Genomic DNA, 24,923 nt, shown 5'->3' with positions numbered 1-24,923 from the left:
GCCACCTGCCTAATTCCCCTCCAATGCGGCCAAAACAACCACATTCCATAATGTCAGCTTGGCTGGAAGTTAAGAAATGGGGACCGTGTGCATCAATGAACTTTGGTTGTCCATGACCTTGTCACCAGTCCTGAACACCCCACAAAAGCTGCCGTTTAGGGTATGGCGTGATCCAGTAATTTAGTCATCAAAAAACGTACAAATCCTTAAGTTTTCCAATTTTGCTCACTTCTAACAAAATATTCAACTGCTGCCTACAATGACAATACATACTGAGATAGTTTTATCCTTTTGTGTGACATAATAAGTCTGTGAATGGACTGTGTGTAAGTTCATATTGGCTTCGTGATGGACTGGCTACCTGTCCGTGGTGTAGACTTCTGGATGGATGGATGATGAATGAAAATGTGCAAAACAGTTGTAGACTTGGACTTTTCTTTATTCCTTTAACCACATTATTGAACCTTTTGTTGTGTCACCTCACGTGTCATTATGTTTTATTACTTGAGTCTTGGGGTTTCTCTGCCTTGCTGGAAATTGCTGGGGCTCCACATTTAAAGAAAACAAAACTAACTGAACACATTAAATTGTTTCCAGTGCTGAACTAGATCACTGAGTTGAAGACCATTAGAGCAAAGTAACACTGGAAGTCCTCATGCCAACTCCCCTGTGTCTGTGCTCCATTAATGCTTGTGGGACTACTTTTGAGCATGAACATTATTTTTATCCACGTAATCATGGCAAATATTCAAATCCAACATATCTTTATCAAAGTGCATTTCAGATGAAATCAAATAGGTGCACACTGCTCAGTTAAATAATGGAACAAAGAGTTATTTGATTTTGATATATTAACAGCAGCTAAAGAAAATGTGGAGTGAGGAAAAAAGGTGGATGAAGAGAAGGGGGTATAGGAGGAGGGGGGGGGGGGGGGGGGGGGGGGGGGAGAAAGAAATATGGGATCGAAAACATGACCTTGATTTGACACCGAGTCACCAGCATTATGTTGACCAGGGAAGAATTGCCACGTGTGCAGTTATGTTTTTCAAACCTTTTATTAGTAAATGCCTCATAAGGAAAGCTGTTAGCCTGGTGGTTTCAGAGGGTAATGAACTTGTCAGCTCTGCGGCTTTAGAGTATGTTGGCTTTGTCGTTTTTTGTTATTATTCAATTCAGCACCTTGGTCACTTGTCCCCCCCCCCCCCCCGCTGAGTTCTCGAGCCTCCACTTGGCCGCTTGTTTTGCACGAGGAACACATTTTACCCGCTCTCAGTGGACCTGAGGTATCGAATTGCCTCTCTTTCAAAAATAAATAATCTGCTCCCATAATGCTCCTTCTGTGTATTCCCACAAATGCTAAGCAGCCAAAATGCTGTTTTAGCAAAGGGATTTTCTGTTCTTTTTCAACAGCCCATCAATAGTATTAGGCCTGCCAGATAAAAGCACTGAGACCCGACTGCACAAGAAGGTGAGGCGAGTGTGAGGTATGGATTTGCTTCGGTCCCTTTTCACTTCATTTGAGATTTCTTGCCTTTTTCATTTGGCAGAAGGAAATGCCGACGGCTCGGGTAGCACATATTAGTCTGCAGTGGACGAGGTGAAGTTTTTATGGTTCTCTACATTACCTGGTGATACTCTACAGTGAATTCCTTGATAAGCAGGAGTAGACTGATCTATTCGTATGCTAAATCTGGAATTAGGAGGGCAGTCAGTGTACATATTTAAAAATTTTAACATAAATACTGATGAAATGGGATTAGAAAACTATCGTGCTTGAATATATTTAATATAGTGGTCTTTATTGTATATACACTTTATTCAGAAACAATGAGGGAAGTTGACTAATATTTACAATTGAAGTACCACCAAAACAAAAAAGATATTTCAATCAATTAGAAATGATGAAAAGTATCTTTCAGAAAGAAAACCGAGGTTTATTGGTACATTTATGTAAACGCCATGCACCCTTGCACGCATTGGCGCTATTTGCTCGTCAAGAAACAACTATTTCGATAAGCAGTTTAAATAAATGTCGGAATGAAACCAGAAATCATTTAATAAAAAATAAAAATTCCATGGATTGATTAAAAACCTTTAATTTGTGTCTACATGTGAATCATGGTCCTCGGAGATGATGGACAGCTACAAGTGAGCTCTTTAACAAGGATGGAAACTCGAAATAAGAACCTTCAAATAAACCTTTAAATAAAGTTATCACTTTTTGTTCAAATGTTCAGATGATTTAGTTCTTATTGTGCTGCTCTTATCCAACGCTTTCCATAACAAACTGATAAACTTGATCTTACTCAACTTGAGTGGCAGCAATTAAGGCCTTTTTAATAAATATGCAAATGTAGCATGAGCGACGGCAGCCATCATGGTCACCCCCCCCCCCCCCCCCATCCCCACATCACACCGCAGGCCCAGTCAAGGCTACAGTTTAAACCCTGGAAGTCGTATTGAAGTCTGACAGTAAATCATTATTCCTCCTCTGGTGTTTTTGCAGGTGAATGAGCCGACATGGAGCACAGCCTGTTGTATGGGCGATTCACAAGGTGCACATGTGCTACGTGTTCTTTTCCCAACAAAGTGTGGGATGATTGTCAGTACTCCACGCGGAGCTGCTTCAGCAGGATGCCATGTCCATGTCAGGGATCAAAGCAAACAAGTGGAGACAATTTATGCTGTGCAGCGTGTGTGACCATCGCTCGGTGGGCGAGTGGGGAGGAAGTGATGTGAGAAAACAAGCTGATGCGGTCCTCGGAAGATGTTGGCAGGACGACGCGGCTCTTTCCAGGAAGCCCTTCCAACTCTCTCGAGTCACCTTCAAGGATTCATCAAATATTTCCTGTGATTTGAAAAGTTTAGAACGCAGAAGGGCATCAGTGAAGATATTTGATGCTTCGAAATCTAATATGAAGAAAGGGAGGCTTTGAAAGACATCATGACCTTGAACTCGGCTTATTTGACGGTTGCTTTTTTTTTTTTAACCTATCAAATAAAGTTGTTTAAGATGCGCACAGACAAAGTCTTTCTCTATAGTCGCGCAGTGATGAACCGTGTTTAATTTCAGATAACCTTCAGGTTAGATAGTGACTTTACACGTCGCTGCAAAGAAGTAATTTACATTATGTCCTGTCCTGATAACTGCATGTTGTCCTTGAAGAATATAAACAGTATAATACAATATTTCACTTTTGGGAACAAATACAGCTGGCAATCTGATGTTTTGGTGGATTTAATGGAGAAAAACAAAATAAAAAAATCATGCATTTTCCACAGGATTGCCTCCGGACTTTATCAGTGTCTGTGTAATGAAACACAAACTTAATGGGTTTGTTTAAAATGGCCTAATGGTGTTCTTGGTCTGAGTCCAAAGATACTCAGGAAAGCAATACAGGAATAATTCAGACATTTAACTTGAGGCCATATATTTTTGTCAAGGGCACTGATCTCATTAGAATTATTCCCGTATGCCGCTGAGTGACGTTTCTTCTTGTGCTTTGGCTTTTTGACTCACAAGTGTTTGCTTTGATTTCGATTTCACTGCGATCTGCGGTGCGAGGGAACTTGGCACCACGAACAAAGATCAGTGATGAGTCTCGTTGCACCTGTCAGAGCTGACCAGATCAGGTAATGAGGAAAGTCCCTCAGGATGTTAACGAAGCCATTAAGCACTCATGTGTGAAACTGCGAGGAAGCCGGCGTGTTAAATCGTAGCAGGCGAATTAAGATTCACTGCACATGGCGCCGAAATGTAAATATCCTGCCTTTGCAAGGATGAGCTGGCCTCCTTCTCCGTTCTCTAATCGGCTTTGAAAAGACGGTGCAAAGTGCTTAGGAATAATGCTTGTGCTCTGTGATAAAACAGGCAGCTTTTATTATAAACCTACAATAGTCAAGCCATGTTTGAAAAAGAACTAAAATATAAGCTTTGCACATTTTGTTCTCCACACTAAGAATAAACGACTCTCATTCAAGACACAATGTGCAGGCAACAGTTTGCCTCACTCAGCGATGCTATCACTTTGTTTCGTCTCGTCGTTCCCTGGACAAAGCCGATGTGTGCGGGAAGATGCATATTTTGGAAAACAGAGATCAACATGAAATATTGTGTGTTATTTGTGTGATAAGGATTTTGACCCAACGTGATTTATCCGTTTCCATGACTGGCTATGGAGGGAGTGTTTACAAGAGAGGCTTCATGTCGGCTGTCAATCACGGCAGTGCCGTCAAAATGTTGATTTACATCCAGTCAGGACGGGAAAGTCTTTGAAGCTTGTCATTACTCATTAGGAGCAGGGTTTTTTTTTTTTTTTCCCCAGTCTTGGGATTTTAATATGATGGATTTTACTGCAGTAAATTAGATATGAAAAAAAAAAAAAAAAAAGGCGACCTGTAATAACTTAAATTTAGATTTTTATAAATGTCCAATTCCTCTCTGAATGAATCAGTTAATGCCCCTCTGGTCGACTGGTCCTTCTCGTTCATTTTCTCTCCCGCTTTCTGCTAATCCTCACGGGTACACGGTCCTCTCTTTACACGCCCGGAGGGGAAATAATCTCCCACCTCACACTCCCAGAGAAGTTGGATAAAAACGAGCGCCCAGGGCTTCAATTCAGATGTGTTAAGATTGGTCTTGTTCCAGAGGAAGTCAACGCTCTCACAGACACAGTGAAGTTAATTTCCATTTGAGTGCCTTCTGTCCCAGAAACTAGCCAGGGGTGTCCCAAACGATCTGACCCGCACCTCCCCCTCATTTGTCTACATTAACTTTGCATGTGTGGTCCGTCCAGTAATAAGTGGGGCAGGTTTATATTTGGCTGTACCCGCCGTGACTTTGAAATTCAGGGTGACTTGTTTTCAGACCCTTGTCAACCTTTCAGCTCGGGGGCTGTTGTTGCAGAGAATTTGAGCACATTTTCACTTCTGTTAATTGTTTTGGGCTTACATCAAAAATGGCCATACCGTTCGTCATAAATTGAGATGCAGCCAAGCTCTGGGGGTTTTTTCTTTTTCCTGTATTGCGGTTGAAAATTCAATAAAGCCTGACAGAAATGTTTACTGTCTTTTTCAAAAGTGAAGCAGGAGATCATAAAAGATACTTACGTCCTGCTTTCATTATGCCCCCGGCAGAAGACACTAATTTCTGTGGGTGGGTGACGATAATAGCACTGTCAAAGAGTTTTATATGAGGCCGAACTCAAACTCTTGTTCTAATTATGTTAAGCATTAAAGCAACTAAGCGGTTGTCAAAACTGCACAGTAATAAGGTGGCCTAAATTAAACAATGCCTTTCCATTTTAGTGTGGACTTTGAAGCAGCTTGCAGGGATACGCCTCAATATTAATTGCGCCTTCAATTGTAAAATCAATGCCAATTACACAGCACTGTTTTTGTGACCCAGAGTGTAGTTATCTAACCCTTCACTCCGGGAGCTACACATCCCACTGCATTGCCTCAACCCTCAGGAAGAGTCAATTGATGGGCTACAAGTTTTGGGAAAGTAAAATTATAAGGTCCCTCCAAAGTAGTGCTAATGAAAATGAAGCCCCCGAGGTGGCCAGAGACAAAGAGAAGGAACGTGAAACTAGTCGGTGGAGCCTCGAGGTCGGAGACTATTACGGTCAACTTCCGCAGTGCCGCAGTTTCCCCAGCGCTCATCGCATTGTATTGACTCGAAGATAAAAAGTTAAATAATAAAAGAACGGGCATAAAACGGGGTTTTATGGGGGGAGCAAGAAACGTTAGTGAGTAAACAGTGTGTACACACACACACACACACACACACACACACACACACACACACACACACACACACACACACACACACACACGATGTGAACATGCAGTATGTGATAATGTCAAAAATTGTTATACTATGATTTATGATTTACATAAACACGTTACTGTCTTTTTGCTTTTTTTTATCAAATCACAATGCTCTTTCCCTTGCCCCTATATAACCCAGGATGTGATCAGTGTTTTGATTTGCCCCCCCAACCACTATTTTGCTTTGCTTTTGTGCTTTTTCAGATATGAAATCATGAGGGCTGCCAATCATTTCTCAATTAGTTTTTAATGAATGAAATGAAATTAGTCATATTTTCAATTGGCGACATAATCTATGTAACACATTATTGTAATCATTTGGATCATGTGTAAATTTTAAATAGCTAACTTTAGAATATATGTTTTATGCCTGTGAGCATATTTTGAAGTAGTCAATTGTTTTCAGTTTTACATTTGCATCTACAGTTACTGTGCCAAGTTGTGAGCTGTCTTAAGTACCACAATACCACAATATCTCCCTGATCTGACCTTAAATGCCTCTCAGGTGATGCTAATGAGACTACTGATGCTAAAGTACAGAAAAACAAAATGGGAAAAAAAAAATAAAAAAAGATTTTATCATCATTTAGTGCTGGAAAACATTTTGATATGGAAAGAAAATCCGCAATTTCATCATTATTGTGTGGTAGCAACTTTTAGTCTCGTATGATATTTGTATTGTCGGGAACGATGCAATTTGGCATAAAACAACTGTATTCAAAACAATGAAAGCATGTGAGTGTGTGGTTCAACAGTCCATATGAAAACCTCAAAGTCAGACTGAATTTGAAATGATTTCATTCTTAATTCCTCACAGTTTTAGGAGAGAAGTATACATAGAATTCCCTTCTCCAGACAAACCTGTTGTATGCGATTGGTGTTGCGTTGTGCTGTACAAAAGTTGATTTGCATTCAGAATTCCGTCTCCCTAAAAACATGCGATGGTGTCACTACTGTTCAGATTTCTCACCGAAATGTTTTAGTTCCCACACAGTGACTGTCGGAGCACGGATTTATTCTATAGGAGCTGTTAGGATCCTTAGACCAGACCAGACCAGAGGGCGAAGTGTATGGTTGTGTCCAGCTTGGAGTTTCAGTCCAGAATCATACAAGCCACAGTCTGTTTTATATAATGTCTATTTCAGGTTTTTAACGTCGTGGTTAGAGGAGGTTTATTTTTTTACTATGTCAACAAAGGAAATCCCCCTCTGCCCTGTGCATTTGTTAATACCTTTGTCCATAAAAATAACACGATTATGCCAGCTTCATCAAATCTAATGACTGGCCTGTCACTTCTCGGAGCTATTCTAATGTTCGTTTATTGTTGCAGAGCAAACAATGTTATGTCATGCATAGATAAAAAAAACAAAACAATGTGACTGACATTTTTACTTCCATAGTTAATGGAAACACCATAATGTGACTAATCACTTCAACCGGAGTGCGAGGTGCTTGAGAGTTTCAGCAAACAGAGATCCAGCAGGCTTCTGCGCGGTGGAACCTCATGTTCAATTACCATTTAAAAAGTGAACAAGTATAAGGTCAACTCCATTTTTTGCACAATGTTTGAGGAGTATGATTGTACACATTTGCATGACAGCAAATGAGATAAGAACAAGCCTCGTGGCTGATGTGAGGGAAACAGATTCTCTGGGGGTCAAGGAATACATTATTTTCTACACATAATACTCAAGATGGCATTTCTGAAGTAAATTGAGTTTTGTGTTGCATCCTTCCAACATCATTTTCGACTACAGTGAGTGTAGTGTATTTTAAGAAAAAAAACAGAGGCGGCCTCATCCAGTCGCTGACTGGCCTCGTGAGGGGTCGTGAGCAAATTGCTTGTTGACGAATGTTGCCTAGGATACAATACAAAACCGTGTTTATATTTATGTAAGTCCACTTCTGAAATGCACACACCTACACGATTGTGCATTCAAATACAAAACAAACTGGAATATAGTAGGTGCACGTACAATGTGGAGCATTTTGTGTGCTGCTTTGCCACCTTTGAGTCCCTTTGCGACCAAGTGCCAAGGCTGCAGGTCTGCATATTTCCTGTGGACAAAGAAAGGTGGCTGTGGGTGAGAAGATGGATGGAGTAAGCATGGTGATGGACACAGGTTTGCTTGGCGCAGCTCAGAGCCCCCCGTCCGCCTGGCATTAGTTACCATTGTTTCTTGCCTGTTTTTCTGGCACAGCTTTTGATTGAACTGGCAGTGAGGTGAGGATTTGGCATGGTGGGGGGTTTTACCTCCGTGATAACAATAGGCCACAGACAGTGGAGGTGGCTCTTTGTATCCTGCATTGTGGAACAGGATTGTCTAATGGAGGTTCGCTGTGCATTGTGCAATCTTCCTGGAAAGGGATTTGTTGTTTGGAAAAGGGCATCCGAGCCCCGCTGCTTGGGTGGGTAATCAATTCTGCGTCCTTGCTGGGTTGTCCCACAATTGTCCCCTTACAGTAAGAGGTAGTTTTTCTTTACTACAGGATCTAATTGACACAGCCGAGTTTCACGCCATGCAGGGAGAGCGATACACCCATTACTGCTGGTTTGGATTTGACTAAGAAAAGAAGGGGGGTAAAAAAAAAAAAAAAAGGTACTTTTATTGCAAGCACGCCCTGACACCCCTAATCATGACCAGGATGCCCTGTATGGTGCAGAACACAGACTCCCGCCCTGACAGATTATCCGGTGTGAATGTTTGGGAATGATAATGAGATCAAAACACCTCGCTAAGCTGGGAAGAGAGGGTGGAGACTGGAGAGGGAGTGAGAGAAAGCTAGCGGGAGCGAGCAGGGGAGAAGGTGAGCGATAGCGGCGATAAATTGCAGAAGCAGAACCACTTGAGCATAAAATTAGATTTTACAAATGTGTTGTTACCTGACAGTCCTCTGACAGAGGAGATATCACAACATTATAGGGCTGCATGAGTACTACTAATCGTATCAAATAAATAAGAATGCCTCTCAGCTGTGATGGAGCGGCATGGAGATTCAATGTGGACACTGAGTAACAGGGAGAAATAACATAATTAGAGCAGCCTTTTTCATTATGGACTCAAACATTAGATGCCCAAATTCAATCTATATGATAATAGATGTTGCTGTGTGGAGGCCGTACACATTAATTACACATTTGTCTAAATGTTACGAGAGTCAAAATGTTGCTACTGGCGGATTTCAAGACAGGCTTTTTGAATTTGAAATACAGTCCCAGAGACAAGGCTCTGCTCAAATTTGCGTTTTTCGATCATGTGAACTTGTACAGTATATCGACATGTGATACAGCAGAACAAATCAGCCATTTGAGCTTGTCTATTGTTCGTTTATCCTCAGTCAGGCAGTAGCAAGCACAACAAAGTATGGTAATTGTTCTTTTAAATCAAACCATACAAAAAAAAATAAAAAAAATATATATATATATATATATATATATATATATATATATATATATATATATATGAAGTGCTACTAGACAACATCTTGACGTCATTTAAGCTATAAGCAGCATCATATATCCCCTATTACTCTTAGATGTTCTTGTTAATATGAATAAGTCATCCATTCATGATATTTAACACCACACATATTGTCATACCATCATTTAGGAACATTAAATGTTGCCTCTAGTGGCTTGAAGAAGTGAGTCATAAAAATGTGACAAAATGTATATTAACTGTATGCAATTTAGTAAAGCAAGAAATATAAGCAGTGTCAGTCTACATAATGGATTCCTTTGAGGCATTCGAGGAAACAATTATTTGTAACCAGTGGTTACAATGGTAAGTTAAAGACATCATTAAGGCAACAATGAAGACCGAATGAATCGGTCTAAATGACGAATAAGAAGCTGTAATTCGTGTCGGCTTAGCAGAGCGACAGCATGTGGAGGAGGGCGACAAGTTAGAACCCAGCTTTACCAAGTTTGCTGCAGACAGTGTGTGTGCACGTGCGTGCATAAAAAGAGATGTTATTCATAAGTCCGTTGTGAAAATATACTATATTCATGTATGAGTATGTGCAGGAAAAGTCTTCATGCATTATGTGTCTGCAAGGAAGAATAATTTACAGTACATGTGTGTATTCGCCAAGAGGTGGTGTGTGTGTTACACCAAGAATAGATATATAGATGGTTTCTTACCCAGGGTGATTAATCTATAGGGGATTTCTTTTACCTGATGGTTATAGCTTGATATTTCAAAACGATGAACATCACTTTATTGATTATAGTGCAATGGTGTCCATGGTAATGCCAGGATATAATAATCTCCCATAAAAAATTGTAGACACTTTTATGTCTGCATTTTGCAGGGGGTTTCTTTCCAACTGGGGAATACTCTGTTTGAAAAGTTCCACTTAAGATCAGATCGGCATCGCATTTCTTACTTTTGCTGCCATTTCTGCACAGTGGCAGGGAAGGAAAACCCTAATAACAGCTGTTCATTTATATGTTTTTAGTATTAGATCAACTTTGAATGCAACACCAAATAATCACTCCTTTGTCTTATGAGGAAAGTTAAATGGTTGCGTTAATATGAAGCTCGCTTTAAGACTTAGATTTTAATTGTTATCCACAGTAGATCTCTATTTTGGAAAAAAGGAATCAAGTCTTTGCAAATGAACCAGATGTTAAGGACATAGTTTGAAAGAAAATTAAACAAATAAGAAACCAAATTGTAGAGTTATCTATTAAAATGAGATCACTTCAGTCAAGATTATGAATTTCTTATTCAGTAACTGAGCATTAAACTTATGGCCATGCTGGTCTCAAGGTTCACCTTGCTTACATGGGGTGCCTTTGTCTGGGTTAATTTGTGAGGGCGATAGTCCAACACTTCATCATACTGAAACAACAGGAGGCTGACTCCCACAAGGACATGAAGTAGTGTTTTAATCAGTGAGATCAACATGATCTCACACAAGAAGAATTAAATAGGTCGTTTTACACTATACCTGAGCCTAACCATGATGTTAAAATTTGCCACGGTTTCTTATGTTTCTTTTCTTTTTTCACTTGAAGTACCATAAATACATTAAATGTTTAAGAATATGTCAGCACTGACATTCATTATCACACAGGATACAAAGATCAGCCTCGTGGGTCAAATTCTCGTCTTTAAACCACCTCGAGCAGGGGTGTCAAACGTGCGGTCGGTGGGCCAACACCTGCATACAAGACGGTCCTGCGTGCCATTGCAGTGAGGTTGCAAAGTGTAAAATTAACAGATCAGCTGCAACCCAACACTGACACAAAGATTTGAACTGCATATGGCTTGTTGCAGCGAGATTAGTGTTGCAGCGGTGAACGCTACTGTAGCTACCTCACTGCTAGTGAAATAGCATTAGTGTCAAAGCCAAAGCATGAGGCTGGGTTTGTGACAGCATACATGCGAAAAGCTGCAGAAGCGCAGTGTTCTCGGGAGCGACAGGCTTTTGCAAACATCACCCTCAAGAGAATCGCTGTGGCAGGTAGAATTTTCACATGGAGGATTTTGTGAAAAGTGCAAGTGAGGTGAACTTTTTCAGGATTATTTTACACAAGAACTGAGGGAAAATTCAGATGTCAGTAGGTACAGTTGGCTATGTTCTCATTTTGCTGGTCAGAGCACATGGAAAGCAAATATAGAAGTTCTATTAGGTAATAATAAAAGTGTTACCATCTTACTACAGTAATAGATGGGGCTGTGAAATCTCACCTGATATGTTATCTATTTTGCAATATTCGTCACAAATTACAAGAAAATGTAGAATTTTAACCCCCCCCCCCCCCCCCATTTACAAAATATCATCTCATTTAAGTGAAGATTGTTGGATAAAATCCAGATTGTACAAAATTGACTATAGTTGACCGAACGTGAATACATCAAAGTCTTATTGGATAATAGAAACTCAATTCCAAAATCTTTTTTCTGTTCATTACTGGAAAAGATGAATACACGACTTTGTTAACATTAGAAAAGCTATCACCAACGTGTGCCACCGTGATGGTTTAGTCATGTGCTGTTTCGAACAAGAGCAAGTGGCAGCTCGCGGCCCACCTTTGGCGCCGAGCTCCATTCTTCTAAAAATAATACATAATTGCTTTTACAGCTTAGAGGAGGCCAGTCATTTAAACTGCAATTGAACCTCGTATAATTTGTAAATACGTTGTAATTGCGGCACTGAGTTAAACATTGAATTGAGATTTGTGTAAAATTATGACCCCTAATTTCAATATATTTTCATAGTAGAAATGATTGGTCACAATTCAGGTTGATATTGCAGTTGAGTTATTCCGGAGGAGAGTAAAAGTGCATTAAAATGAGCTCTTTACTCTGTATGGACAAGAAATATTGTGTCTACAATGACAGATCCATATTAACTGCCACTAAACTTAACTGCAGTTATTCAAGTTGTCAATGGACGAGTCAATAAGTTTCCTTGCTGAAGGTTCAGTTTGACCCGTGGATACCTGCCATCGTCTGTTCGGACACACATTCGCAACAAAGGTCTCTGAAAACATTAATTAACATCCACTTTTGGCATTTTATACTACTCACATGGGCCAACATTATTTTATCAACTGCTTTCTCGCTTACCAGAGTGTTAGAATAAACCAAAATCAACAGAAGTGACCTCTACAATCTAACAGTTTACACACTGATTAAATCAATAAACACAACCTGTGGCTCAGCCTGGATTCATCGGGAGAGGCTTTCTGTCATCACTCTAAATGGCATTAACAATACATCACACAGTAGCTGCAGCACAATGAGACCCTGCAGATCATATTAGGGATGTATTGTGCCTTAAACAGTACTTTAAAACTTTTAAAGTCCACAACAGTACATCTTTGAGAAGCGCTTCAGCAGGAAGACGTAGAAACACCATATAGACAGCGACATATGATAATGAAGACCTACAAGTAAATTGGAGCAACCTGACCTGCGTGTGTGTGAACTGCTCGACCGAACCGTCGCCGCGAGGGGGGGAGGACAAGCGACCATGTAGAGGAGCTCCAGCTAAGATCAAACCCAGAGCCATGTTGCTGTGAGGTGACTTTCCTAACTAATGAGCCAGCGTGCTGCCAGACACCATTAATTAACCAGCACCCTTAATTTCCTCTCATGATAATCATCATTGATTAAATGTAACAGATTCCTGGCCTCATTTTTTGCTACACGGGGTACAAAATGGAGAATTGGCTAACTTAGCCACTGGTCTCAGCATTGTGTAACAGTTAGGCCCAGAGTGTTGTGTTGTTATCCATAATTACCAAGGAACACATTCTTTGGAAATTGGCTGCAATTCTGAATGTTGGGGATGATTTGGGTGTGAGTGTGCGTGCATGCGTGCGTGTGTGTGTGTGTTTGTTTGTGTGCGCGCGCGCTTTGTGCCGGTCATTGTTTGCTGCCATCATTGTGGAAATGAGTGCTGTTGCACATCCAGAGAGACAGGAAGCTATTCACAGGGAGATTGGGAGTCCCACCAGCGGAGAGCCTATACAAAAGAGCAACACTCAGAAATGCAGTAGGCGAGCGCACGTAAATCCAAGAGCATAATGAGCTTCTTTTATTGTTTGTGCCTCTGCATTGGTTTGTTTGGCAAGTGACATAATTTGCTTTAACAAGCCTAATGTATATTGCAATAAGGGACAATAAAACTAAATGCACAGAGCACATGCACTTTGTCACATTCTGCATGTGAAATATATGCGGAGTCACAAGTGATTTTTTCGGTGTTTTTCATTCAATGGAGAGACTTTTGTGTATTTAGTTTCACTTTCCAGTAAAACCAAGTGCAATACTGTATTTGTGAGTTCAACCAAAACAGGCCTCTGTAAAGTCATTTGGATTGAGACCATCTGAAATCACTGCCTGTAAGTTCAGATTCCTGCTTGGCACAACATAACAAAAAAGGTCATTGATCTTGCCTCTTCTCTGGTGAAATTTCCCGTTGCACAGAAGCAATGGGCTTGCAGTATTTCTTTCTTTCTTTATTTTAGGCCAAGGAGTAAAAAGTGCAGATACCCAAAACATGACCTTGTCTCGGTTTTAAAATGTGTTTTCTACATTTATTCAAAGTGCACATATTGAAAGGTGGAAGAAAAAGAAACAAACAAACAAAATAAACTTAACAGAGTGCTGTCTTAAATGCTGAAAAAGAAAGCTAAAGGATATTTTATTCAAACTGTCAAAATGTTCTCGGTACTTGACTGAAAAACATTCAAACCCAGACGTTATTGGATTGTGTTGCTGTGTGTTTGCCCCCCCCCCAAAAAAAAAAAATATTAAGAGCACAGAATGTTCTCGTACTCTGATAATGACACTTTTCTGATCTTCCTGAGCTCGGACATAAACCCAAACAATTATAGCCGTTGTATTCTTTGCGAAACGGCACACAGCTTGTGGGAATAAAAGAAGAAAAACAAAGATAAGCCCAAGATTATTCAAATGTTTAATAAGTCCAAACGCTTCTCAGTTTTTTAACTGGACGTCATAACTATTGCAATAAAAGTTTAAATAACATTCTTGTAGATAATGTATATGTGTAATTACTAGCTGTGTTTACAGTTCGGTCTAATACTGTCCGTACTTTTCAGCCTAATCTGAGAGTCACATTGAAACTCATCTTTCCTCATATTTGAATCATATTCTGGGATTAAAAATCAATAATGTACATGTCTGTCATCTCATATTTAATTGAAAAACAACACAGCAGAAAAAAACAAAAACAACATCAAAAATTAAAGAGAATATTTGAGAAAATATTCAAGTAAAACATCTTCAGATTTCTTCCGCTTGTAAACTTGTGTGTGAGACATTGAAAGAACCCATATCGGTCACTTGTATTGTTTGCTGTTGCTTCATTTTCTCTGGTCACGCTCAAATCCCTAAATACAGTATATTACAGCAAACCGCTTTAAACGTGCACTATGAAAGATTTACATGAACACCAGTTCTGAGAACGGAGTCACTGTAGAGTTCAGGTTGTCCTCAGAGTGATATCTGTTTTGTGAGCTTTTGCCAAAACATGTTTACAGTTCTAATATTAGTACTTTTGACCCCTTCCTCTTAAGTTAGACTGAAGAAAGACAAAACACTGGAGTGACTCATGAGGGGAATTTCAGTTCCTTCTGAAGTGTTTGAGAAAGCTTCTCTGGTTTGTACTCGAGCAGCTCGGCGCTCTTTTACCCGAGTTTATGTGTGTAATATGTTGTATATTGTAGAACGGTATGTTTGTGACTAACACAACAGAACAATTTTGTAAATGAGCCTGCGTGCCTCAATGGGACGATGCTGTATAAAGAAAGGTTAATGAAATTAAACTCTACTATCTTCAGTCAGTTATTATAGGACTTTAATTAGCCAGGATTAGATTACATTAAAACAGTTGCTGCTTCATATTTTGATCATTACTGCAGGTATTTTAAACGCTTGAGAAATCCATGATCTACCTTTACAGTTATGTATTTAAAAGAAAAGAAAAAATAAATCTTGTTTTATAAATTTGCTTGGAAATGAGAATATCAAATCAAGGAAAATGATTTGCTCGTACTCTGGCCTGTGCAAGAGTTTATTATAACCTGGTAAACCAAAAAAGAAAAAAAAAAAACATTGTTGACAAAACCTGAAAGTACATATATTATTGTTTCTTTTGTCTCTCAGATCACACTTGGTGTGATAAATGCAGTAAATTATAGAAAAGAAATAAGTATTTTCCAGGAGTATCCAGATGATTCCAACCAAACCCACTAAGCTGTCTTGCAGGCAGTGTGTCACTGCACAGCAGCAGAGGGTGGGTTTATGCTTGTGCTCTCGCCCGTGTTGTTTGCGGGTACATAACATGTGGGGGCTTTCATGCTACAGCATCAATTTTTTTGCGAGGGCATGTACAGCTGATATGTGAAACCTCGGATTCTGACTCGGCACAGCGTGTCTCTGTCAGTCCCTTCAGGCCTCGCGGACCCCTCTGCACCCTCTGCTTCTATTTAAGAATAAAATTCAGCTCCATTTTCACTCACACCACAGATAACCAAAGGCTTTCATTTGCATGCCAGCCAGATGTTTTAGTGAATAATTTATTACTCTAATTAATAGTGTTTTATGAACTTAAAAGGCTCGCCTTAATGGGGGAATAAAATGTTTTTTGGTTTTTTTTGTGTGCAATATTCAATGCTACAATATCATGATATAACTTTACTACAGTTTATCTTTCTCGTGCTTACTTTCATGTGCACATCTGTGAATGTGAAGATGGCTAAAGTTAAGTTTTATTGATATTACTAGTACTACTGCAAGCTCCCTATCGGTTCCTCTGTGAACTGTAATTCTGGCTGCTCTACTTTCAGGCACACTTTGCAGAGAAAGTTTGAATCATCCTCTCTTCAGTTTGCGGCGTTTGAATGCAGCTGATCCACAAAGTCCTCAAAGGACAAATTATGGAAACTGCTGCAATTACTGGCTGATTTATATATTGTGCTGGGACCTGAGAGACTAATTAAAAGCCTTTGTGTTCTTGTCTGTCGAAGACATGCTAATTTGAAGCCTTTTGACTGAAATGAGCAAGAATAGGGTCTAAAATTCCTACGTCTCAATTTCCACACGCCCACCGCAATAACCGACATTCAGCTAGGCTGTCGCGCGAGGATTTGTAAACACGCTCCCGTGATGCTCCGATCTCTGCAGCATCAGAGGAAAATTCAGCGCGGGGCTAAAAAGAGCCGCTCGTTCCCGATTCGATGGAGCCGTGGGAGGCCTCGTGCATTAAGCCTCGCTATTGTAGCTATAGCAGATTTCTGAAAGGGGCCAAGCAAATTATCTGCAGGATTCTCCTCCCTCGGAGCAGGTTTTCCCCCCTGTTTATTAAATTTGTTAGAGTGCTTCTGAGCAATGCACATTTTATCCTCTTAACAGTCAAATTACTATATACTCCAGCAATTACTTAATGTACTCTAATGAGATTTCCCCACGAAATGGAGGGATTCATTTATTTTAATGTGACGCATTCCACCAGGCAGGTTTATGCATCACGTCCTCCTCACCATCCGGAGAGGCTTTGAGTCATAAATAGTAAGATGAGCTTGGCTTCAGGAGTTGCTGCCCTGCTCACAGCAGCAGAGGTGTGCGTGATTCGGTGATCCAAGTACCGGGGGTTTTGGTTCGGGGGCATCAACCGGTCACGGGTGCTATTTGCAGGCTAAGCTTACTGGAGCCAGGTATTCTCCAGGATTAGTGAAATCAAAACCTGGCTGACAGGCAGTGTTATTGTTGTTGGTGAAATTCAAAACACACACAAAAAACGGGAAGAAAAAAAAAAAGTACTTTGTCTTTTTTTTTCTTCAATTGTAGAATATAAAGATAATTCAGTGGTTCTGAGCTATTCTATTTGGAACAATGTTCAAATAAAAACACGAAACACGCATATTACACATAACCATGACGGCACAAATAAATGAAAAACAAACACTTAACAACAAGATAATTGTATTAAGTATACATTTAGGTATTAGATATAAAGGGAATATTATCGTTGTGCACTATTACAGACATGTAATTCTGTTTTTGGCCCTTAACCGGAGACATATTGCAGTGGGGAAGAAAAGAGAATGGCTTGTATGAAATACGACTAAAACAGAGATTTATCAAGTTCAAGTTTCTTGTCATGTATACATCAGAAAACATGTTTCCTTGCACAATGAAGGTCTTTCTCTGCTGTCCACAGACAGTGCCAACAGTAAAAAAAAAACATATAAAGGAGAACGTTAAAGAAAATCAAGTGGAGCAGGCAAACATATCTGCGGTGGTGGGCGCCATATTGTGTCAATATATTGCTGTAGTGCATCAAAGTTAAAACATTTCTTCAACAGAGAAGATACTCAGAGAGACCAACAGCAACACACATATATATGACTGAGTTCACACCTTAATTGCACTTGTATGTATGCACTTTAAAACACTACAGTATTTTTTTAACACTTGTTATTTTGAAGGTCCCATGACCATTTGCCGTGTTTTATAACAGATACATGTGTGTTATTCATTAATCCAAGATTTCGTATCTGCCAATTTGCATGCCAGGGATAAAAATGATGTTCCTAATAGTTATATGTCGATGACACTTCAATAAACCACGTTTATAATGGCAGTTACAGTGAGAGACACATTAAATTTTGCAATTTGAATGTAGAAGCATTTGAGTCTGATAGAAGGTGATATATTGTTGAAGCCCTTTAAAATATAACACTTCATCACACAAACTGCCCCAAAATGGTTTGAAAACCTAAGCCGGGATTTGATTATAAACTCATAAAGTAGGAGAAATAACTTTAAAGACACCTACAATGATGATTTAGTGTTGAGGAGTCTGATCTCAGTGCAGACGGAGCAGCCGAGAAAGGCTGTGTCTAAAGTTAAAGTGACGGCCATAAAAGCTAAACTTAAGTACAGACATTTGTAACTTTTGACGACAGTGAACTTTCTTTTTATTTTGCCCGAACTGACAGGAGATAGCAGATACACTCTGCTTTTGTTAGTGAAATGGATTATATGATGAGAGTGGAGGTGGAGGAGCAGCCTCACCATGAGCTGATGTTCCTGCGGGTGTCTTTTAAAGAAGCTGTCCAAACTGTCTTCTTAAACGCTGCAGCCAAGACACTGAGGGACTTTGCTTTCTTACATTTGACAGCACATGCAATGTTTGTTACTTTACCAATTACGTACATAATTTATGCACTTCTAAGTGATATTAGTTGGAATAGAACACAGACTGGGACTCTGTAGGAGTTGAAGTCTGTGTGAATGTGCACGTTTATTCACACTGCATTTATTTACTCGGGACTCCCTCCAAACAAGAACTAAACGATTGATATATATATATTTCTTTTGATAAGTTGGGACTGAATTGATTTTTAAGAGTAGATCATTTATTTTAATTCCAACACTACTGCCGTAGTGCTTAGCACACTTGCCTCGTCGAAGGTCACCAGTTCAAGTCCAAGTTGAACTCAGGGGCTTTTTAATGCTGAGCGTGCACTCTGGAGCACTCTGATGTTCCCCCAAGGCCCAAAAACATGCATTTGAGGTTAATAGGTGACTCAAACGATTTGACTATACGTGTGTCCAGGATGCACCCTGCCTTTGCTCATAGTCACCCGGGTAACAGAAAATCAATGAATGAATGGACAACAAGAGGTCATAAAAGAATACTAGAAACAATGTAGCAGAAAATGTGTAGTAATTAATACAAACTGTGGAGAAAATGCTAAATGTGAAAACAAATACAAAGTCTAGAAAAAAGTGCAACAGTGCAATTACTTACAAAATTTGAAGACGTTCATGAAAACTGTTTCTTCCTTTTAACCTTTATTCTACCTGTTTATTTCCCAGTAGCAGGGCTGAATTATTGGCTTGCGTCCATTAAAAAAACTCATGACTATGCGATGTCATCTAATATTAGCATTTGTCACGCACAGACTACTATGTTTCTCAGCCCACATATGCCCTTTACAAAGGTGGCACCATTTAAAAACAGTCTTTCTGAACCTACGAGAGTTCCGTTTCCAAAGCACTGCGACAACAAACCCTCAGGCTTTGCTGTGACTTACACTTTCAAAATAAAAGCCTTCAGCTTCCACAAGTTGATGAAAGTTAATCATTGGATTCAGACAGCTGATATCTTTTAATATGTAATATTAGTTTATTGTATAAATCACTATAGACTGGGTGGTAGAAGAAACTTTATTAGTTTAGTAGAAACTGACTATTTACCAGGAAGGGATCCTTTAAATCACAGGCCGAATCACATCCTAATAATACTCAGATTTCTCAGACTCAACAGTGACCCTGATGAAGGTTACGTTACATATATTTTAATGCGAAAGCTGTCTCCAGTTTTGTTACTTCACTTTGGGCTTGACGCGTCAAGAAAAAGCGCAAACTAGTGAAAAGACGTGTTTTTCTATTCCTCTTCATTTCAGGATGTAGTGCAAGACTGATGGTCCGACACACAAAACCATCTGAAGCAATACTCCACTTTGATGTTCATATAGACATGTTTTGCAAGTTTTGAGCAGTAGTTCAGGCCAATGTGGGGAAAGAGAGAGAGAGAAAAAAAAAAACTTCCTTTGAATTTTATGTAAAAGAAAAGTGCACCGGACCAGTTATCTTCTCCACCGATGTGGTATTCAGGTGAAATAAAAGGATATCTTAATGGAGAGACAAGAGCCCGAGATATTCCGCTGCCTTGATAGAGCAGACAGGCGAGCGCGTTAATGCACGCACACACGCATACTCACACTCGCACACGTACTGCTTAAATCCATTATGGGTTTACACTTCAAAGCTGATATTTCGGGGGGGGGGGTTTCAGCATTCCCTGAAAATAGAGAGGTGTTGCTCCATGTTTGCCGAGCAAATTTAATACCTTGTGTAATGTGGACGGCTCTCTTCACTGCTAGTCCTAAGTGCAAATGCCTCTCAAATTTTTTTTTTTCTGCATTTAGTCCTGTCTGAAATTCTGTCTGTTCCTTCTCGGGTGAGACGGCGACACTCATCGGCCCCCTTTTCCTCCTTTCTTTTCCCCCCCTGCAGGTGGGATTTTTGAGCAAACGGAAGGACCTGTGCCACTCGTCAGCGCGGAGGAGCTTGCCTTTAAATTTGCTGTCAATAATATTAACAGAAACAGGACTTTGTTGCCCAACACGACATTGACATATGACATACAGAGGATTAATATCTATGACAGCTTTGAGGCATCGAGGAAAGGTAAGTGACCCGTTCCGTTTACGACGTGATCATACTGTGGATGGAGGAAGGAACCTGCTCGCTTGGAAAACGACCACAAGACATCCACATTCATTCACATATGATGATTCGATCTTTCTCAAGTTCTTGTCTCCTCCTCCTCCTCCTCCTCCAGCTTGTGACCAGCTGTCTTTAGGTGTGGTCGCAATATTCGGACCCTCGCATAGCTCATCCTCCAATGCCGTGCAGTCCATCTGCAATGCGCTGGAGGTCCCGCACATCCAGGTGCGATGGAAACATCATCCCATGGACAACAGGGACAGCTTTTATGCCAATTTATACCCGGATTACTCATCGTTAAGCTATGCTATACTGGACCTGGTGCAGTTCCTCAAATGGAAAACAGCCACTGTTGTATATGACGATAGCACAGGTGAACAGACCAGAATACTTTCCTGTGCATATAAGTGATACACTCATGGACTTTGTATGTATTGGTGATATTTTCTCTCTTCGTCTTTTAAGGCCTTATAAGACTACAGGAGTTGATCATGGCCCCGTCCAGGTACAACATCCGACTAAAGATCCGCCAGCTTCCCCTCGACACGCAGGACACGAGGCCCCTTCTCAAGGAAATGAAGAGGAGTCGGGAGTTTCGCATCATCTTTGACTGCAGTCACCACATGGCGGCACAGATTCTCAAACAGGTTGCTGTGACTTCTTTACAGATGCTGCTTTCTGTCAGATCTCAGAATAGCCGGCCAAATGAAAGCGTGCAGTCCTGTTCGATCTTGCCGTCGTTCGCCAGCGGCAGCAAGATCGAACAGGTGTGTCACTAACAATAACACAGCAGTGAAATTGTTCTGGTGTTGGGTAGTCTGGGGATTTCCTCTTGTAACACATGGCTACAACAGAGCGCTGACAAAGTGAAATAAAAAAAAAAAAATAAGTCTTTCGTGTTAGATTTCACTTCCATATCTGGACGTGATATTCACACACAGACTCGGAGAGCTCGATCATCTACGTATGAACTGGAATACAATAAGAACTTGAATTTCTAAAACTGAAATATTTCAAGCTTTTTTGTTTCGTTCTATCCACTTCAAATTGCGACAAGTAGTAATACAAATACAGTTCTAACATATGTTAAGAAATCAGCATTTCATTTTATTAAGTTGGATCATTTTCATTTGTTTAAAGGCCATAATTATCACATTAAAACCACCAAATTGCTTGAAGATTTCGAGTTTATGTTATGCGTGTAGTAATAACTTATACATTTGTGTTGACAGCCTAATTTAGGAGAAGCAACTGTACTGCAGTGTTATTTATTGGATTTTCCGGTGAAATATTGACTAAAATCATCATAATGATGGATTCATGTGCTGCTGTTTAAACCTAGAAATGTGCATATCACTTGTTTTGGCTCCTTAATTGACTTCCAAGCCAGAAATAGGATCCAGCATGCTTCACTATCTGATCTTTATATACACATGTTTTGATATAAGTGATTGTCAGTCAACAAAGAGCTGTCAATGTGAAGCACAGAGACTCGAAAATGTGGAGGAGGTCTGATGCTCTCGAGACGTCAGTAACAGGATGGTGGCTCACCGCCCCCCCCCCAATTCAGTTTGCTGTCAGCTCCTGTTAACATGTTTACAGAATGCATCATCTCTTCCAAAGTTATTTAAATAGCTCAGTCCTCTCAAGCTCTAGAGATCTAAGGTGACATATGCTTGCTCCTGGCCAGTCTGCACATCTCCCAATAAGAAATCAGTGTCCTCTTGGGAAGAGCAGCGAGAGAAGGCTTTGAGGCAAAAAAAAACAAAAAATGCTCCAAACAGTTCTCTTCCACCAGTAAACCGACCGTTGTTTTTAAATATAAATATGGAAGAAAAAAAAAGAAAAAAAGTTAACCTCACGCAACATTCACTGCTGCCCTCCTTCGGCACACTGCTGATCAATCAAAATGAGGCCTCCAATGTGAAAAGCTGCCAAAGCCTCAATGCTGAACAGTAACGAGACGATAGCTGAAAGGTTGTTTTGTTCTGCCACGCGTTGTGCTTTTTGTTTTGATGAAATAAATCTAATTATTGTGAGGATTTAATTTATATAAAAAAAAAATAAAAATGCATTAGGCACAGTTGGGTCAAAATACCGACCTTGCAAAAAAGATTAGAGCTGCAAACATTTACTCTGGTGGGTATTTTTTATTTTTTTTTTCATTACATTGTGAAATGCAGGAGCAGAAGTAAAAAAATATATATAAATGCTTAAATTAGGGTAATTAGGTAGTATTTAGGGCTAGATATAAATACAACATAGTATTGTATTCATATATGCCATGTTACTTCTACTAAAATCCATTTTACACCATGTAATTTACCTCCTTTTGGTTGTAAGCACCCAAAGAAAAGTCTTTATCTACATGTTTGCAGACAATTTATTTCAACAAAGAAACAGTTGCCATTTTGTATGTGTACCATATGTTTTTTTTTAGAAGTGTGCTTTGACATTGGAAATGAGTCAAATAACTCATGTGTGATTAAAAAGTTATTTTTAGAAGAGTACGTTGTACATTTACCTCAGTGCAATAACAGTAGTGACGAAGTGGGTATAACAAAAAGTACAGATTCAAAATAATCCTTCCAACTCTGGTAAAATACCACAAAATTATATAAAAAAAAATTAAACAAATAATGGAATCTGATATAGTAAAATTGTCAGAAAAAAAATCTATTGGAAAACAAAATGTCAATATTTTTGATTTGATGGGGAATGTTGTGCTTTTCTTTTTCTTTTTTTTTATTATGCTTAATTGATTCCCACTGGGATGTTCTGATATTCTACAAGAACTGCATATTAAGATTGGATGAATACAATCAAATTACGGTAGAGGATAATTATATAGAGCCAAAGTCCTGCATGTTTTCAATGTCTTATTTGCTCAAAAACCCTTGAATTTCATGAAAGTGTCATTATGAAGCTGTGCAAAGCGTCAGATAAAGAGCCACTCATTACAATCACATTTGAAAAAACTATGCAGGAAGGTGGGCCTCCTGGACCAGGAGTGGGCAATTAGAATATAGCAAGCACTCAGGTGGGATTTTAATTACTGGTGAGAAAAAATAAAATAAAAAATACACGGTAATATCATGTGCAATGTGTCCAGTGCTGGTGGAAGAAGAGTTATTGTACAGTCTGAAGCCAGCGGGCACAAATGAATCACTGAACAGCTCGATTATTTTCTTTTTTGTTGATTTAGGTAAAAACTAAGTTAATATTTCTTCTTTCCCATCTGTGCAAATGAATCACTTTGATGTACATGGCAACAGTATTGGGGATGAACGTGAAAATAACTACAGTTACTTAGTGTCTTGAATCAGGATGCCAGTGTGCACGCAGTTGTTCTGCTCCAGCTCATTAGCCCCGCCCTCAGCACTGTGGGTCAGAATAATGACTGATGTAACTTCAGTTGACCCCAATGAGTGACTCACTCGGGTTGGATGTCAAATGAAGACCGTGTTTCGGTCCGTCGTTTGTTTAAGTCTGGTATTTTCAACCGCAACCACTCGTCTGCACAGGCTTGCACGCGACGGGTGCAATCTTTTTAGCAGCCACGCCGAACACTTGATCTTTAAGGGGTTAAAGCACTCATGACCATGAGAAGTAGAAGTGACAGAATAGCTGATAAACTACCAACATGTGGTCAGCAGATGGCAACTCTTTGAAAAAGAGGCGACTGTAGACTGTGGAGGTAGGCCAACATCGCAACTCAACTGCTCTTGTCGCCGTCACTATCACTGCATTATTCATTTCATAATAGTAACGAGAAGCTGGAAAAAGTAGTAGCAACACATTAGAGCATTTGCAACTTCATAATGTGTTATTCCCAACACTGGATGACAGTGTTTTTTTTTTTTACAATTGGGTGAATCTTGCAATTACTCACAGTACGACACACAACACAATTTCTCTTTCTCTTGGGTCCTGATTGTCACTTAAAAGACTAAAAGCAGAGTCTGGATTAAATTGGATTGAATGCGTTAACGTGCAGTTCAGCAGTGTTTCAATTTTGCCAAAACTGTTGCTCCAAAATAAATGTGATAAGTGAAATGTGAAGCACTGGAATATATGTAAAGTAAAGCTTCATATCACCATGTGAAGGGTTTGGCTGGATGATTCAAGGGTTTAGATATTACTGCTGAGTAATATACAGTCTATTATTGTGTCCTTGAGGTATTTCCTCTGTCATGAGGTGATTCTCAACAATATGTTTGGTTGAGTCTTTTGCTCTGGCAAGCTCACCTGAGCTCAAAGTGCTTCTGTCAGGCTATGTTCTTCCTCAAATTGGCCAAGAGAAAA

General features: G+C 39.7%; 1 protein-coding gene across 1 annotated transcript in view; it reads left to right on the top strand.

Moving 5' to 3' along the window:
* The window catches only part of grik3 (glutamate ionotropic receptor kainate type subunit 3), a 105,915-nt gene that overhangs the window by 37,343 nt on the left and 43,649 nt on the right, over nucleotides 1-24,923 (top strand). The window contains exons 2-4 of the mRNA XM_080472293.1: nucleotides 20,406-20,579; nucleotides 20,734-20,991; nucleotides 21,084-21,265. Of these exons, the coding sequence (XP_080328419.1) occupies nucleotides 20,406-20,579; nucleotides 20,734-20,991; nucleotides 21,084-21,265 (614 nt within the window). The remainder of the gene's footprint in view (nucleotides 1-20,405; nucleotides 20,580-20,733; nucleotides 20,992-21,083; nucleotides 21,266-24,923) is intronic.

Source organism: Lipophrys pholis (genome assembly GCF_963383615.2).
Source record: "Lipophrys pholis genome assembly, chromosome: 9".
Taxonomy (NCBI): domain Eukaryota; kingdom Metazoa; phylum Chordata; class Actinopteri; order Blenniiformes; family Blenniidae; genus Lipophrys; species Lipophrys pholis.
This window is presented reverse-complemented; position numbering and strand designations above follow the sequence as displayed.